Source organism: Nomascus leucogenys, chromosome 11 (genome assembly GCF_006542625.1).
Source record: "Nomascus leucogenys isolate Asia chromosome 11, Asia_NLE_v1, whole genome shotgun sequence".
In the NCBI taxonomy this organism is placed as follows: Eukaryota; Metazoa; Chordata; class Mammalia; order Primates; family Hylobatidae; genus Nomascus; species Nomascus leucogenys.
The window spans coordinates 32,436,724-32,453,925 of record NC_044391.1 but is presented as its reverse complement, the minus strand read 5'-3'; the positions used below and the strand labels follow the sequence as shown (position 1 = coordinate 32,453,925).

Genomic DNA, 17,202 nt, shown 5'->3' with positions numbered 1-17,202 from the left:
AAACACTTAGATATAAACCTAACAAAATATTGCCAAGATCTCTATGAAGAAAACTACAAAACTCTGATGAAAGAAATCAAAGAACTAAATAAATAAATATTTATTATGTTCATGAACAAAAAACCTTAATATTGTCAGGATGTCATTTCTTCCCAACTTGATCTATAGATTCAATAAAATCCCAATCAAAATTCCAGGATGTAATTTTGTAGATATTGCAAACTGACTCTAAAGTTTATATGGAGAGGCAAAAAACCCAGAAGAGCTAACATAATATTGAAGGAAAAAAAACAAGTCAAAGGAGTAACACTACTCAACTTCAAGACTTACTATGAAGCTGCAGTAATCAAGACAGTGTGGTATTAATCAAAGAATAGACAAATAGGTCAGTTGATGAACAAACTGAGCCCAGAAAAAGACCCAAATAAATATAGTCAACTGATCTTTGACAAAGGAGCAAAGGCAATATAAGGGAGCACAGACAGCTTTTTTAACAAATGGTGATAGAAAAACTGAACATACACATGCAAAATAATGAATTCCGAGACAGACCTTATACTTGTAACAAAAATTAATTCAGACTCAAATGTGAAATGCAAAATTATAAAAATTTTAAAATTTTTAATAAAGAAAATTTATAATTAAAAATTATAAAACTAGAAAATAACATGGGAGAAAATCTAGATAACCTCAGGCACAGTAATGACTTTTTAGATACAAGACCAAAAGCATAATAAACAAAAGAAATAATTTATAAGTTGGACTCCATTAAAATGTAAAACTTCTGCTCTGTGAGGGATACCTTCAAGAGAATAAAAAGAGAAGCTACAGACTGGGAGAAAATATTTGCAAAAGACCTATCTGATAAAGAACTGTTATCCAAAATATACAAGGAACTCTTAAAACTTAAAAATAAGAAAACAACTCAATTTTTTAAAATGGGCAAAAGATCTGAATAGACACCTCATCCAAGAAGATATACAAAAGGCAAATAAGGGTGGGTGTGGTGGCTCACGCCTGTAATCCCAGCACTTTGGGAGGCCAAGGCAGGCAGATCACTTGAGGTCCGGAGTTTGAGACCAGCCTGGCCAACATGGCGAAACCCCGTCTCTACTAAAAATAAAAAATTAGTCAGGTGTAGTGGTGTGTGCCTGTAATCCCAGCTACACAGGAAGCTGAGGCATGAGAATCGCAGGAACCTGGGAGACAGAGGTTGCAGTGAGCCAAGATCACGCCACTGCACGCCAGCCAGAACAACAGAGCAAGACTCCATCTCAAAAAAAAAAAAACAAAAGGCAAATAAGCATATGAAAAGATACTCCACATCATACAACAGAAAGTCCAATTATACAACATACAAAATCAATCATACAACAGAAACTCCAAAATTAAAAAGGGAAATGGGAAATTATTTAAACTAGAGGATGAAAGTAGTAGCACAATTAAAGTCAAAACGTATTTTTGACCTTTTTGCATCTTTACTTGGAACATACATAAAGTTCACAGAATTCCAACTACTACCAACAAATTAATTATACAACATAATGATTCACCTAAAGTGGTCAAAGACTATTCAGCTTCCCTATTTATGCATCAATTTCCCTCTCCTTCTCTAATTTTCTTCCTTCTCTGTAACAAAAATAGGTCTCCAATTCTTTTTTTTTTAATTTTTTATTATTATACTTTAGGTTTTAGGGTACATGTGCACAATGTGCAGGTTTGTTACATATGTATCCATGTGCCATGCTGGTGTGCTGCACCCATTAACTCGTCATTTAGCATTAGGTATATCTCCTAATGCGGTCCCTCTCCCCTCCCCCCACCCCACAACAGTCCCCAGAGTGTGATGTTCCCCTTCCTGTGTACATGAGTTCTCATTGTTCAGTTCCCACCTATGAGTGAGAACATGCAGTGTTTGGTTTTTTGTCCTTGCGATAGTTTACTGAGAATGATGTTTTCCAGTTTCATCCATGTCCCTACAAAGGACATGAATTCATCATTTTTTATGGCTGCACAGTATTCCATGGTGTATATGTGCCACATTTTCTTAATCTAGTCTATCGTTGTTGGACATTTGGGTTGGTTCCAACTCTTTGCTATTGTGAATAGTGCTGCAATAAACATACGTGTGCATGTGTCTTTATAGAAGCATGATTTATAGTCCTTTGGGTATATACCCAGTAATGGGATGGCTGGGTCAAATGGTATTTCTAGTTCTAGATCCCTGAGGAATCGCCACACTGACTTCCACAATGGTTGAACTAGTTTACAGTCCCACCAACAGTGTAAAAGTGTTCCTATTTCTCCACGTCCTCTCCAGCAACTGTTGTTTCCTGACATTTTAATGACGGCCATTCTAACTGGTGTGAGATGGTATCTCACTGTGGTTTTGATCCTAAGACAAAAGAACAAAGCTGGAGGCATCATGCTACCTGACTTCAAACTACACTACAAGGCTACACAGTAACCAAAACAGCATGGTACTGGTACCACAACAGAGACATAGATCAATGGAACAGAACAGAGTCCTCAGAAATGATGCCACATATATACAACTATCTGATCTTTGACAAACCTGACAAAAACAAGAAATGGGGAAAGGATTCCCTATTTAATAAATGGTGCTGGGAAAACTGGCTAGCCATATGTAGAAAGCTGAAACTGGATCCCTTCCTTACACCTTATACAAAAATTAATTCAAGATGGATTAAAGACTTACATGTTAGACCTAAAACCATTAAAATCCTACAAGAAAACCTAGGCAATACCATTCAAGACATAGGCGTGGGCAAGGACTTCATGTCTAAAACACCAAAAGCAATGGCAACAAAAGCCAAAATTGACAAATGGGATCTAATTAAACTAAAGAGCTTCTGCACAGCAAAAGAAACTACCATCAGAGTGAACAGGCAACCTACAGAATGGGAGAAAATTTTTGCAATCTACTCATCTGACAAAGGGCTAATATCCAGAATCTACAATGAACTCAAACAAATTTACAAGAAAAAAACAAACAACCCCATCAAAAAGTGGGCGAAGGACGTGAACAGACACTTCTCAAAAGAAGACATTTATGCAGCTAAAAAACACATGAAAAAATAGGTCTCCAATTCTAATGAATTAGTTTTAGGAATTAAATGAGTTATCATTAGCAAAGTCCCAAAAATATTTATAACTTGGACTGCCATCAAAGCCGTTAAATCAATTACACAAGAAGAGTTGTTAACATGACTTTATATAGACACAACATCCTGTTGACTTAACTGGCATTACCACTCAGCTTGATCATCTCATTTGTCTGCCTTGATTCAGACTTTTTAAATGCTTCTGAAAATCAAAGCTACTTTGGAAAGAAGGTAGATTTTCCAGTACTGAGGCTATTCATCTGAAGCAGGGGTCCTATAACTTTTAATAGCTGTAAGCATGTCAGTGGAACTAATGTTGTGCCCTTACAGAAATCTATGTTTATCTGAACAATGAATATACTGGGAAAGAACTCATCCTAAGTTAAGAGTCCAAGGAGCAAAACATGACTCAAAAACAACAGAACAGAGAGCGAGGTTCATTTTGAAATGTACATGGAACTAGTCCCCAGTGGACTCAAGCTTGTGTCCTAAAATAAAAGCTATAGTAAAAGAGTTGCTTTACTATTATAGATGTGAGACATTGAGACCACAAGGCATCAGCAGCCCAAATATCAGCAACAAGAGACAGTACCCTCAAAGCAGATGAAGAACTATATATTCAAATATATAGTTAGGGACTAGGCAACTAACAAAAATGAGTAAGTGGTTTGAGAGAGGACTGTAGTGAACTGGAGACCACAGGCCTTACTAGCAGGGGGCAGCCTTATTCAGCTCCAGCAGATTGTGCTAGAAGAAAGTGAAAACTAATGCAAGGGCACACATATGCCTTTAATGCCTTTAGGCGCAGCTACTCAGGAAGCTGAAACAAGAAGATTGTTTGAGCCCAGGAGTTTGAGGCAAGCCTGGGACACTCCATCACTTAAAAACAACGACAATAACAGCAAAAAACCCTAGTGCCGCCAGAACTTTGCAAAAGCTTGAAATCCTAAATGTGTAAGATTTCCCAATGTCTAAATGTTAGCAACCAATTCAATTACTTAAAACTACTGTGCTGGCCTAAAAAAATACATCCATAGTCAATGACCACAATCTAAGAAGTAGACCTAAGAATGACTTAAGAAGTAGAGATGGTACTCAGCATTATAATGAAACAAAGAAAAATAGAGATAGTGCCCTCAACATCATAAGAGAATTACCAAAACTAACAGAACTCATCATGACTGTATCACACATCAGCAATGACATTCATGGATATAGGCAGCAGTAACATGTTTGTGATCATCAGTGATCAATGTAACAAACACTGCCAAAGTAGCTGCTACTCCTGAGTTAACATATTCTTTACCTACTCCCAGGAATCTGAACCACACCTGGAGAAGAAAAATACACATACATACAACCATGTTTACTTTTCTCAGTAACAGTATTTATTACCACTAATATCATATTCATATGAATATTTATATTAATGAGCCCTTTATATTCATTACCACTAATATCAAGTGGTCTTATTGTTATGTATGTGTGTCTATGTGTGTGTGTGTGTGTGTGTGTATACATATACATTTTAGGTGTATATTTCCTTATTCAGTTTATTTTCCCAAATAAATTTACACAACTCTGCCTCCCCAAATCTCTAACTCCCCACTGTCCCCACTCTCTGCTAATGGCTTTGCCTCCTATTTCACTGAGAAAACAAGAAACATTTTAAAAATAACTTACACATGCTCCAACTACCACATCTAACAACCTACCTACATCTGGACCCATATATACTTTTTTCCCTAATTACTATGGTTACTCTTATCTACTCAATCTCTCTACTTGGTACTGGATCTCATCCCCTCTAATCTTGCACTCAAAACCTTTGTTCCAGCAATTGTTCCCCCTTCTTTTCCTTACTATTTTCCTTATATCACCAATTCTCTCTTTCCACTGGGTCACTTCCATCAGCACACAACATACTATATAATCTCTGCACATGTGGTAGGTAGCCTCTAAGATAGCCCTTAATAATCAGTGCCTCCTGGTATTGACACTCTTAGAATGTCCCCACCTACATCTGACTAGGGTTGGCTTGTGTGAACAGCAGAATATGGCAAAAATCGTTGTATGCACTACCAATATTAGATTATAAAATATACTAGCACTCTGATACAACTGTTTCCATCTCTTTCTCTCTTTGATCACTTACTCTGAAGCCAGCTGCCCTTGATGAAGACGTTCATGCAGCTTATGAGGGAGGTCCATGCAGTAGGAAACTGAGGTCACTAGCCAACAGCCATCAAAGAACTGAAGCCTACCAACAACTATTTGACTTAGCTTAGAAGTAAATCCTCCAGGCCCAGCCAAACCTTAAAATGACTACAGCCCAGGCTATGGCTTTGACCTGCAACTTCATGAGAGACTCTAAGCCAGAACAACCCAAACAACTGCTCCCAGATTCTTAACCCTTAGAAATCATGTGAAATAATAAATGTTTGTTCTTTTAAGCTGCTATGTTTTGGGATAATTTGTTCCACAGCAGCAGATAATTAATACAGCATCTAAAATAAGAAGGGAAAAAACCCTCCCTCAATTTCACATCCCTTTTCCCATCTCCTGCCTTCTCTATATAAAAACTCATCATAGGAATTGCATTTGGTCACTTTTTGCACTTTCCCTTCTTTTATTCTCACTTCGAACTCTCTCAGGTCAAGATGGCCAATGACCCTCATGTTACTAAATTCAGTGATATATTTTCAGTTATAATGTGTTTTTGCTCTGCTTGAAGATATTAAACTCTACTATAGAGAAACAAAATGAGATCAATAAAACTTATATGTGTATGTATAGATAAAAAGTAAGTAAAGCATGTATGCATTAAATACAGACAGAAAGGGATAGAAGGATCAAGATGTATCTAATATTTTTCAGGCAAATATGCAAAAGGCACCAAAGAGTCAGAATACATTAAATATATATGCAACACTTAGAACTCAATATTCATGAGGCCTTAATTTGGCCACCCATTGGTGATACCTACTCTGTCCACTAACAAATACAAATAAAACCTATGGCTGTTGGGTAGATTAACTGGAGAGCTAACGCCATGACCAGGCATACTTGTTCCTGTATCTTCCTGACAGTGTGTGTATCTTTGGCCCAGGGCACCTACCTTGTGGGCTCTGGTTCTCACAACCACAGCATTAGCAAAGAAGGTTGATAAGCCAAAACATATAAACACTATGTACCCCAGGATTTATTTAGGTAGTGTGGTCCTTCTATCCTACTTAAACCCCTGCCTAAAAGTGTTAACTTATCCTCTATCTTTCCCCTTGCTTCTGTGTATATTTATTTAATGAATCATGTGATATAAACATTTTATCAATTAGTTTTTTTTTCAATAACCTCTGGGATAGCTTGCCTGGTGGTGTACTTGAAGTCCAGCACTGACTTAGGGTGATTTCCCACTCTTAAAAACATTATTTGACACATTTACTGACTTTCTCTTTTTGAAACAGTTTTCTCTGGGTCATCACCCATGGTTCTCATATCTCACTGGCCATGTGTTCCGCATCTCCTCTAAAGTACTAGGATGACTTTGTTACAAGCATTTGGTCTTACATCTTTGCATAACATCTTCAGGCTGATAAGTCCCAAATTTAAATTTCTAGTCCTAACATCTTACATAAACACAGTTTAAAACCAAACTTTTACTATCTATCTCAAAACCAATTCCTCTCTTAGATAATTGCAATGGTCTCCTAAATATTTTCCTAGTTTCCCACCTTAGATTCACTTCAGTCTACTCCCAACCCAACAGTCTGAGTGATCCTTCCAAAACATGAATCAAACCATATTAATCCTCTGCTCAAAAGCCATGTTATGGCTTCCCATATCCATCATAATGAGAGGTGACAGCGTGCTGGCAGCCCTCATAGCTGTTGCTCGCTCTTGGCGCCTCCTCAGCCTCGGCACCCACTCTGGCCGCACTTGAGGAGCCCTTCACAGCCTGCAGCTGCACTGTGGGAGCCCCTCTCTGGGCTGGCCGAGGCTGGAGCCGGCTCCCTCAGCTTGTGGGGAGGTGTGGAGGGAGAGGCACGGGCGGGAACCGGGGCTGCACAAGGCACTTGCGGGCCACCGTGAGTTCCGGGTGGGCATGGGCTTGGCGGGCACCGCCAGCCCCGGGCAGTGAGGGGCTTAGCACCCAGGCCAGCAGCTGCGGAGGGTGCACTGGGTCCCCCAGCAGTGCTGGCCCACCAGCGCTGCTCTCAAATTCTCGCCAGGCCTCAGGTGCCTCCCCGCGGGGCAGGGCTTGGGACCTGCAGCCCACCATGCCTGAGCCTCCCCGCCCCGCCGTGGGCTCCTGCGCGGCCTGAGCCTCCCTGACAATCGCTGCCCCCTGCTCTGTGGCGCAGTCCCATTGACCACCCAAGGGCTGAGGAATGCAGGCACATGGTGCAGGACTGGTGGGCAGCTCCACCTGTGGCCCTGGTGCAGGATCCACTAGGTGAAGCCAGCTGGGCTCCTGAGTCTAGTGGGGACTTGAAGAACCTTTATGGCTAGCTAACAGATTGTAAATACACCAATCAGCATTCTGTGTCTAGCTCAAGGTTTGTAAATACACCAATCAGCACTCTGTGTCTAGTGCAAGGTTTGTAAATGCACCAATCAGCACTCTGTATCTAGCTAATCTGGTGGGAACATGGAGAACCTTTATGTCTAGCTAAGGGATTATAAATACACCAATCAGCACTCTGTGTCTAGCGCAAGGTTTGTAAATGCACCAATCAGCACTCTGTATCTAGCTAATCTGGTGGGAACATGGAGAACCTTTATGTCTAGCTAAGGGATTATAAATACACCAATCAGCACTCTGTGTCTAGCGCAAGGTTTGTAAATGCACCAATCAGCACTCTGTATCTAGCTAATCTGGTGGGGACTTGGAGAACACTTATGTCTAGCTAAGGGATTGTAAATACACCAATCAGCACTCTGTGTCTAGCTCAAGGTTTGTAAACACACCAATCAGCACCCTGTGTCTAGCTCAAGGTTTGTAAATGCACCAATCAGTGCTCTGTGGGGACTTGGAGAACTTTTGTGTCTAGCTCAGGGATTGCAAACACACCAATCAGCACCCTGTCAAAACGGACCAATCAGCTGTCTGTAAAACAGACCAATCAGTTCTCTGTAAAATGGGCCAATCAGCAGGATGTGAGTGGGGCCACATAAGGGGATAAAAGCAGGCTACCCCAGCCAGCAGTGGCAACTCACTCGGGTCCCCTTCCACACTGTGGAAGCTTTGTTCTTTCGCTCTTTGCAATAAATCTTCCTGCTGCTCACTCTTTGGGTCCGCACTGCCTTTATAAACTGTAACACTCACTGCGAAGGTTTGCAGCTTCACTCCTGAGCCAGCAAGACCACGAACCCACCAGAAGGAAGAAACTCTGAACACATCCGAACATCAGAAGGAACAAACTCCGGACATGCCGCCTTTAAGAACTGTTAACACTCACCGCGAGGATCTACGGCTTCATTCTTGAAGTTAGTGAGACCAAGAACCCACCAATTCCGGACACAATAATAAAATCTAAAATCAGTACCAGAATCTGTAAGGCCCCAGCTGGATTACTCCCATCTCTACTCCCACCACTAACCAGCTTGCTCACCCAGTGCTAGCCATGCAAACTTCCGTGCCATTATACAAACACTCTTAAGCATGCTACCACTTCAAGATCTTTTTTTTTTTTTTGAGACAGAGTCTCACTCTGTCGCCCAGACTGGAGTGCAGTGGCTCGATCTCAGCTCACTGCAACCTCTGCCTCCTGGGTTCAAGCCACTCTCCTGCCTCAGCCTCCTGAGTAACTAGGACTACAGGCACATGCCACCATGTCCAGCTAATTTTTTGTATTTTTAGTAGAGACGGGGTTTCACCATGTTGGACAGGCTGGCCTTGAACTTCTGACCTCAAGTGATTCACCGCCTCGGCCTCCCAAAGTGCTGGGATTACAGGCGTGGGCCATTGTGCTTGGCTGAGATCTTTACATTCACTACTCCCTCTGCTTGCAGTGCTCTTTCCCGATATATTTACATGACTTGCTCCTTTACTTCCTTCAGGTCACTGCTCAAATATCCTATCAGAGTGGATTTCCCCTAACAACTTTTTTTTTTTTTTTCGAGACAGAGTCTCCCTCTGTCATACAGGCCAAAGTGCACTAGTGCAATCTTGGCTCACTGCAGCCTCCACCTCCTAGGTTCCAGCGAATCTCCTGCCTCAGCCTCCCGAGTAGCTGGGATTACAGGCACATGCCACCATGCTGGATTAATTTTTGTATTTTTAGTAGAGACGTGGTTTCACCATGTTGACCAGGCTGATATCAAACTCCTGACCTCAGGTGATCCGCTTGCCTTGGCCTCCCAAAGTGCTGAGATTTACAGGCGTGAGCCACTGTACCCGGCCCCTTATCAACTTTTATAAATATAAACTTCTGCAACTCACCCAACCACCCTCACACATAGCATTCCTATACTCCTTGTCCTACTTCATTTTTCTTCAGAATCTGGGCCACCAACTAAGAGATATTTATTGGTTTGTTTACTGCCTGTCTGTCCAGACATTAAGTTCCACCAGGTCAACAATTTGTACATTCTATTTCATATGCCTAAAATTTACAGAATACCAAGCACACAGAAGGTACTCAACAAACATTACTAAAAATATAAATGAATAACAGTAACTAGAGATATTCCCATGGTGAGTGTTAGCAGCAAAAAAGGGCAGCTCCACATGAAGACAAGAGGATTAGCTAGAGAATCACAGATCATGCGAAGTCCCACAAGTCCAGCAGACTCCCAGAATTACTTGGGACAAGGGCTGTAATACCAGAAAAGCAGGTAAGAGAAAGGCCATAGAAGTACTGTTTTGTGGTAGTCACAGCCCTGATTAAAAAATAATAATAATAATAATAATTAGTTGGTAAGAAAAAATAACTTTACCACAGATAAACCAGAAAGACACCCTCTCAACCAAGTGATCAAAATATCACCAGTATTCTAAATTGGTAGGCTTATGCAATAAAACTGAGAAAAAAAATAATATTAATATCACCAGTAACTGCACAAATAAATATCATATGTTTCCTAATACGATGCACTAAGAACACTATATAACTTCCGTGGTATTCTAGCCAAAATCATATAACCCAAATCTAATCATATTAGGAACATTATGTAAAAACAAAACAAAATAAAAAAAACTGGTCTATATTTAAAAATGTCTGTGAGACAGAAACTCAAGGACTGTTCCACATTAAAGGTGACTGAACAGACGTGACAATTAAATGCAATACATGATCCTGGGTTTTATTTTGTTAGAAATGACATTGTTGGGACAATTGGCAACATCTGAATACAATCTATATAGATTAGATAAAACAATATTTCATCAATGCTAACTTCCTGACTTTGATAATTATGTGGTTATTGTGGTTATGTAAGAGAATGCCTTTTTTTTTTTTTTTTTTTTAATTTTGAGATGGAGTCTTCCTCTGTCGCCCAGGCTGGAGTACAGTGGCACAGTCTCGGCTCACTGCAACCTCCACCTCCTGGGTTCCAGTGATTCTCCTGCCTCAGCCTCTCGAGTAACTGGGATTACAGGCATAAGCCATCACACCCAGCTAATTTTTGTATTTTTAGTAGAGATGGGGTTTCGCCATGTTGGCCAGGCCGGTCTCAAACTCCTGACCTCAGGTGATCCACCCGCCTCGGCCTCCCAAAGTGCTGGGATTACAGGCGTGAGCCACTGCACCCAGCCCTTTGCTCTTAAGAAATACATACTGTCAGCCAGGCATGGTGGCTCACGCCTGTAATCCCAGCACTTTGGGAAGCTGAGTGAGGTGGATCACTTGAGGCCAGAATTCGAGACCAGCCTGGCCAACATGGTGAAAGCCTATCTCTACTAAAAATACAAAAATCAGCCAGGCACGGTGGCAGGCACCTGTAATCCCAGCTACTCAGGAGGCTGAGGCAGGAGTATCACTTGAACCTGGGAGGCGGAGGTTGCAGTGACCTGAGATTGCGTCGCTGCACTCCAGCCTGGACAACAGAGCAAGACTCTGTCTCAAAAATAAAAGTACAATGATGAAAGAAGAAGCTACAAAAAATTGATAGAATGTAAGTTTTTTAAGAATGCTTTCTATCAGACTAAAATAGTCAACTTTTTCCTACTTCTGAATTTTATTTAAAAACTAGAAATATTTTTAAAAATTTAAAATTAAAAAAAAAAAAAACTGGAAATAAGGCCTGGCACACTGACTCATGCCTGTAATCTCAGCACTTTGAGAGGCCAAGGCAGGCAGACTGCTTGAGGCCAGGAGTTCAATATCAGCCTGGGAAACATAGCAAAACCCTGTCTCTACAAAAAAAAAAAATTTAAAAATTTAAAAAAAAAAACAAAAAACAAGAAATAGTACCATAAAATACAATACCAGAACACTGACCTTTAAAGAAATACTGATTTCCATATAGTATTTCTATTTTCATTATTTAAACTTTTTTTTAAAATTAAGATGACCGGGGGACCAGGTGCGGTGGCTCACACCTGTAATTCCAGCACTTTGGGAGGCTGAGGCAGGTGGATCACTTAAAGTCAGGAGTTTGAGACCAGCCTGGCCAATATGGTGAAACCCCGTCTCTACTATGAACACAAAAATTGGCCAGGCGCGGTGGCTCACGCCTGTAATCCAACACTTTGGGTGGCCGAGGCGGGTGGATCACAAGGTCAGGAGTTCAAGACCAGCCTGACCAATATGGTGAAACTCCATCTCTACTAAAAATACAAAAATTAGCCAGGCGTGGTGGCTCGTGCCTGTAATCCCAGCTACTTAAGAGGCTGAGGCAGAATAGTTTGAACCCAGGAGGCGGAGGTTGAAATGAGCTGAGATAGTGCCACTGCACTCCAGCCTGGGCGACAGTGCGAGACACCATCTCAAAAATAATAAATAAATAAAAATAAAATAAAAAGGACACAAAAATTAGTCAGGTGTGGTGGTGGGTGCCTGTAGTCCCAGCTACTCGGGAGGCTGAGGCAGCAGAATCACTTGAACCCGGGAGGTGGAGGTTGCAGTGAACCGAGATTGTGCCGCTGCACTCCAGCCTGAGGGACACAGTGAGACTCCATCTCAAATTCAAAGAAAAGATAACCTGAAAAATAGCATCCATACTTTGATGATTTAGCATTATTTCAACCGAAACACCATGAAATATTGTAGAACCACCTTAGTACAAATGTAAAAGAGCCACAGTCAGCCATTTCTAAAAAGAGAGAAAAGAAAGCAACATTACCTTCATGGACTGTAATGCCACAATTGTCACACTGAATTATTTCATCAGCGTCCTCACTATTATCTCCCAGACAAACACAGCAAATCAGAATATGGTCCATTTTTTGAGAGCTCCAGTTTTGACTCTTCTCAAGAATCAGCGAGTCCTAATATTAAAATATTAACATATATCAGAAAATCACAAAGTAAAAAAAAAATTAATCACTAAAATTCTCTTTATTAAACATTATTATATGCATTTCCAAATGTATGCCCCATTTTCCATTCTTTTATTAACTTCAAAGTACATTATATTTAAGAAATATATACTTGACCTTTTTGTCAAAGAACCCTATAAGCACCCTCTTATTTAATTTTTCACTTCTCTGCAAGCTTCGTATTCTCTCTCCTCTAGGATATGAAAAAGCACGCATGCAACTAACAACTCTTGATCTGCTTTGCCATTCTGCTTTGCCCCTTAAACTAGGAAAAACGAAAAATGAATCTACAAGTAATCAAAGTAAACATCGATCCTATACATGTGTTTTAAAAGTACAAGACATGATTCTTACACTTTAGGAGCTTATAATCCTACCTAGAGGAGACAAGACACACATATACAAAATAGGAAAAAATCAATTCAAAATAACATATAAGCCAGTATGTATGTGATGGCAGACTTAAGGACTCTATACTCCTTAAGTACCAGGAAATTCAGAAATTCCAGCATTATCAGACTACTGTAAGACAGATCCATGAGAGCCTGCGTAGGTATATGAACATACACAGATACAGAAAATAATCTAAAAAAGGATCCAGATTGACTAGCTGCTAGAAGGGTCAGAGAACTCTATTAATTAGGTCTCTATCAAGAAATATCTAGTGTAAACTGGTAATAAAGACATCTAGCTAGTGATACTATAAAAAGAGAGGATGGGCACAGTGGCTCACACCGGTAATCCCAAATACTGTGGGAGGCTGAGGCAGGAGGATCACTTGAGGCCAGGAGTTTGAGACCAGCCTGGGTAACACAGTGAGATCCTGTCTCTACAAAATACTTTAAAATTAGCTGGGCGTGGTGATGCATGCCCTTAGTCTCAGGTACTCAGGTGGCTGAGGTGGGAAGATCACCTGAGCCCAGGAATTCAATGCTGCAGCGAGCTATTATTGCGCCACTGCACTCCAGCCTGGGGGACAGAGCAAGACCCTGTCTCAAAAAGAAAAAGTATAGGAAGATGTATTAATAAACTAATATTTAAAAGATAAAATTTCAGAACAGGGTTTGCTTGTTTTCATTTAAACCTTCTGCATTATAGCTTTAAACTTTAAATAAGTTAAGAAAATGATTCTTGCATATTTAATAGATTGTGCTTAACATTACACATAATAAAAGATGGCACTTGGGTCCATACATTTTTATTTATGAACCTAACAATATTCAGAAATAAATTTAATAAATTAGTTTCATACCATACACAATATATATTTTTCATAAATATATTTTATTATTTTTTGTATTTTTATATTCTTTTAAACTCAAGCAATATCCAAAAGTAACATTTGGAGCCATCATTTCAACAGCAATTTGTAAGTGACACTTGAATACACTTGAAGGTCACAATTAATAATTCTTCCAATATACTTTGTGTATAACATCTAAAATTGCGGCAGATTTGTAAAACAATCAGAAAAGAATGCAAATATCAACAAGAATATAGTATCATTTCTCTTTAGAATTCTAGTATTTCTAAGTTCTGTATTTTGCTTCTCTGTGTTATAAAACCAAACAAAATAGGTCTGGGGCTGACAAATGGCTGGCAAATAAAACTGCAAACATCCTAAAGAAAAGTCATCTGGTTTTATAGTACCAGAGTAAGCAAACAAAAATCTGCCCAGATTTTCATACTATTAGCCATGCTTCAAAGTTGACTTGAAATCAAACATTCTTAAGTTTCTTTCTCACCTCTCGCTTATTCCCTACTGAACCTCGAAGCTGTAATTTCTTTATCTGCAAAATGGCGATAAAAATAATATCTACCTCAGGAGGTTATAAGAATTAACAATATATGGCAAGAATGTTCCTAGCACAAACTAGACACTCAATAAATGGTCAATGCCTTTTCCTTTCCACTGTATCTCTTGTTAAGGTGGTTCACAAAGAGGAACATGAACTGACAATTTATTACACTGAGGATCTTCCTTGTATCCCCAAAAGAAAAGTTGCGACCTCCAATGAGCACTACTACTTTAAATATCATCCCCACGGTAAGTCCAAAAAAGACTTTCCTTAGAATACCACATCTAGGTTAAAAAAAAAAAAAACAGACTAGAAACTAATCTAGCAAACAATCACAGTTTGAAAATTAGGATGCTACATGTCTTTATGGACTGTGTGGTAATTTCTCTGGTGGAATTAAAATTAATCAGCCCTGGAAAAAAGGTTTACCCATATGGGAAACAAGTAAATGTCTAAGGGTCAGAAAAAGTTGTATCAAAATGCAGTTCTAATTCCTCTATTTTCCTATTTTTCCATTTTGCTCAGAAAAACCATAAATGCCTAAATCATATCTCTACGCCAATTTCTCTCCACATCTATTATCATTTAGAGGCAGAGAAAACAACATTAACTAATGTTTCTGGCCCTCTGATCCTCATGACTTGAGGCTCTTAATAGAAATGTAACGCAAAGAGGGAAATAGGGAAAACTAGAGATAAAATCTTTCCCTAACCAAACGGCTGGCAGACAATGTTTCAACTGGAAAATCTAAACAACACATCCTCCTTAAAAAAATTAGGATCTCAGTTTTCTTTTTTTTCTTTTTCTTTTTTTTTTTTTTTTTTTTTGAGAAGGAGTTTCGCTCTTGTTGCCCAGGCTGGAGTGCAATGGTGGGATCTCGGCTCACCACAACCTCCACCTCCTGGGTTCAAGCGATTCTCCTGCCTCAGCCTCCCGAGTAGCTGGGATTACAGGTATGTACCACTACGCCCAGGTAGATCTCAGTTTTAACAGATCAAACACAGGTTTAAGCACACTTATGATTAGATCAATACAAAACCTGATTTATTATCAACTGTTGTTAGTATAGTTCTGAAGACGTATATCATCTTTCAAGGTTTTAGAGAAAGTAGTTAAGCTGAAGCTTCTAACATAAAATTTCTAAAATATGGTTTTACATAAAAATAGACATCAGGAAAATAGGTTTTGAATGGCAAAAAAGTACCACCTAGAAAATAACTTTATTACGATGGAATAATTTAATGGAATCCAATGTAATTATAGGAAGAATAAATGATACTATATGAATAAATCAATCACTACTTATAGTAAATTATTTCATTCTTTCCAACAGGATTTAAAACTTACCCCCAAAATGATAATATTGATCAATGTTCTCCACAGGCTCTAAAATATACTTACTGTTCATTTATATATATATATATTCCACGTATGATTGTAAATGATATATACAATAGGCTAAATTTTATCTAAATCACATGTTTAATACAAGGAAATTCCAGCACATTTCCTGTAAAATTAGAATTAAAAGAATCCTACTGCCCTGAAGATAAGAAAAAATTATTATAACAAAAAGCTTGACCAATCATACTTCCTCTGTTTTTAGAAAAGGTTAAATTCTCATGAATCTCAATATTTATAAATGTTACAGAACTGACTTTTTTTAGGACTCAGAGCAATTTGTTTCATTTTGCAATGTGTAAAAAGGCAACTGATTAATAAGTTAGAAGTCCCAAATAGAAGTGGATATTTATAAATTTTGGCAAAATTTTTACATTTTAATTCACAAAAATCAGGTGACAACTGCCATTTCTTAACATGACACCTAATATCTTTAACAGAGCCTTTTATGGAAAAAAAATTCTACTCAGCAAAGAACATAAAATTACATTTATAAAGCAGTAATCCAAAATCCAAACTGTCTCTAATATTAAATATTTTCTGTGAGAAAAGAGCTCCTTTCTTTTACAAAAAATGGCAATTCTATTGATATAATTTACTGTCATGTATTAATTCTTATGCAAAACTTTAGTTTCAAAATCTTGAAAATGGGAACCATTTCTGAAAATGGTACACTGCCTTCCCCAAAAAACTTACCTCAGAAAACTAAAGGGCAAGATAATCTTAAGGAATCTCAAAGCTGCAAGATTAACAGCTGAAAAAGACATACAACTATACTTCAAGGGGATTCTTCAGGCTGCACTAAATTAAAAAAATGCCATAAGGTCATTGACAAAAACAGGTGTCCGTTTGCAGAAAATGCAGTTTATCTAATGCCCAGTTCTAGAGCAGCAGTTCTCAAGGTGTGGTCCAGTGAACTCTCTTTCAGCAGGTATAAAAGGTAAAGGCAGTTTTCATAATGATACTAAGACATTATCCGTCTTTTTCACTCTTTCTCTCATGGGAGTACCATGAAGTTTTCCAGACACTACATGAAATGGGATCTGACAACTTGTGTGCTTCCTCAGTTTTAATTTGAAATGGTAAATATCAACAGATATAATCTACATAAATATTAATGGTTGTCCTCAATAATTTTTAAAACTGTAAAGGGGCTATGTGTGGTGGCTCACACCTGTAATCCCAACACTTTGGAAGGCAGAAGCAGGAGGACCGCTTGTGGTCAAGAATTTGACACCAACCTGGGCAACATAGTGAGATACTATCTCTACAAAAAAAAATAATAATAATAATCAAAAATAAAAGCATTAGCCAGTCGTGGTTGTACACCTGTAGTCTCAGCTACTCCAAAGGCTGAGGTGGGAGAATTGCTTGAGCCTGGGAGATCAAAGCTGCA

At 39.0% G+C, this 17,202-nt stretch overlaps 1 protein-coding gene across 2 annotated transcripts in view; it reads right to left on the bottom strand.

Annotated features, from left to right (window-relative positions):
- PHF14 (PHD finger protein 14) overlaps window positions 1–17,202 on the bottom strand; it is a 202,399-nt gene that overhangs the window by 172,460 nt on the left and 12,737 nt on the right. For both annotated transcript variants that reach the window (XM_012510400.2, XM_003252564.4), the window contains exon 4: window positions 12,411–12,555. In XM_012510400.2, the coding sequence (XP_012365854.1) occupies window positions 12,411–12,555 (145 nt within the window). The remainder of the gene's footprint in view (window positions 1–12,410; window positions 12,556–17,202) is intronic.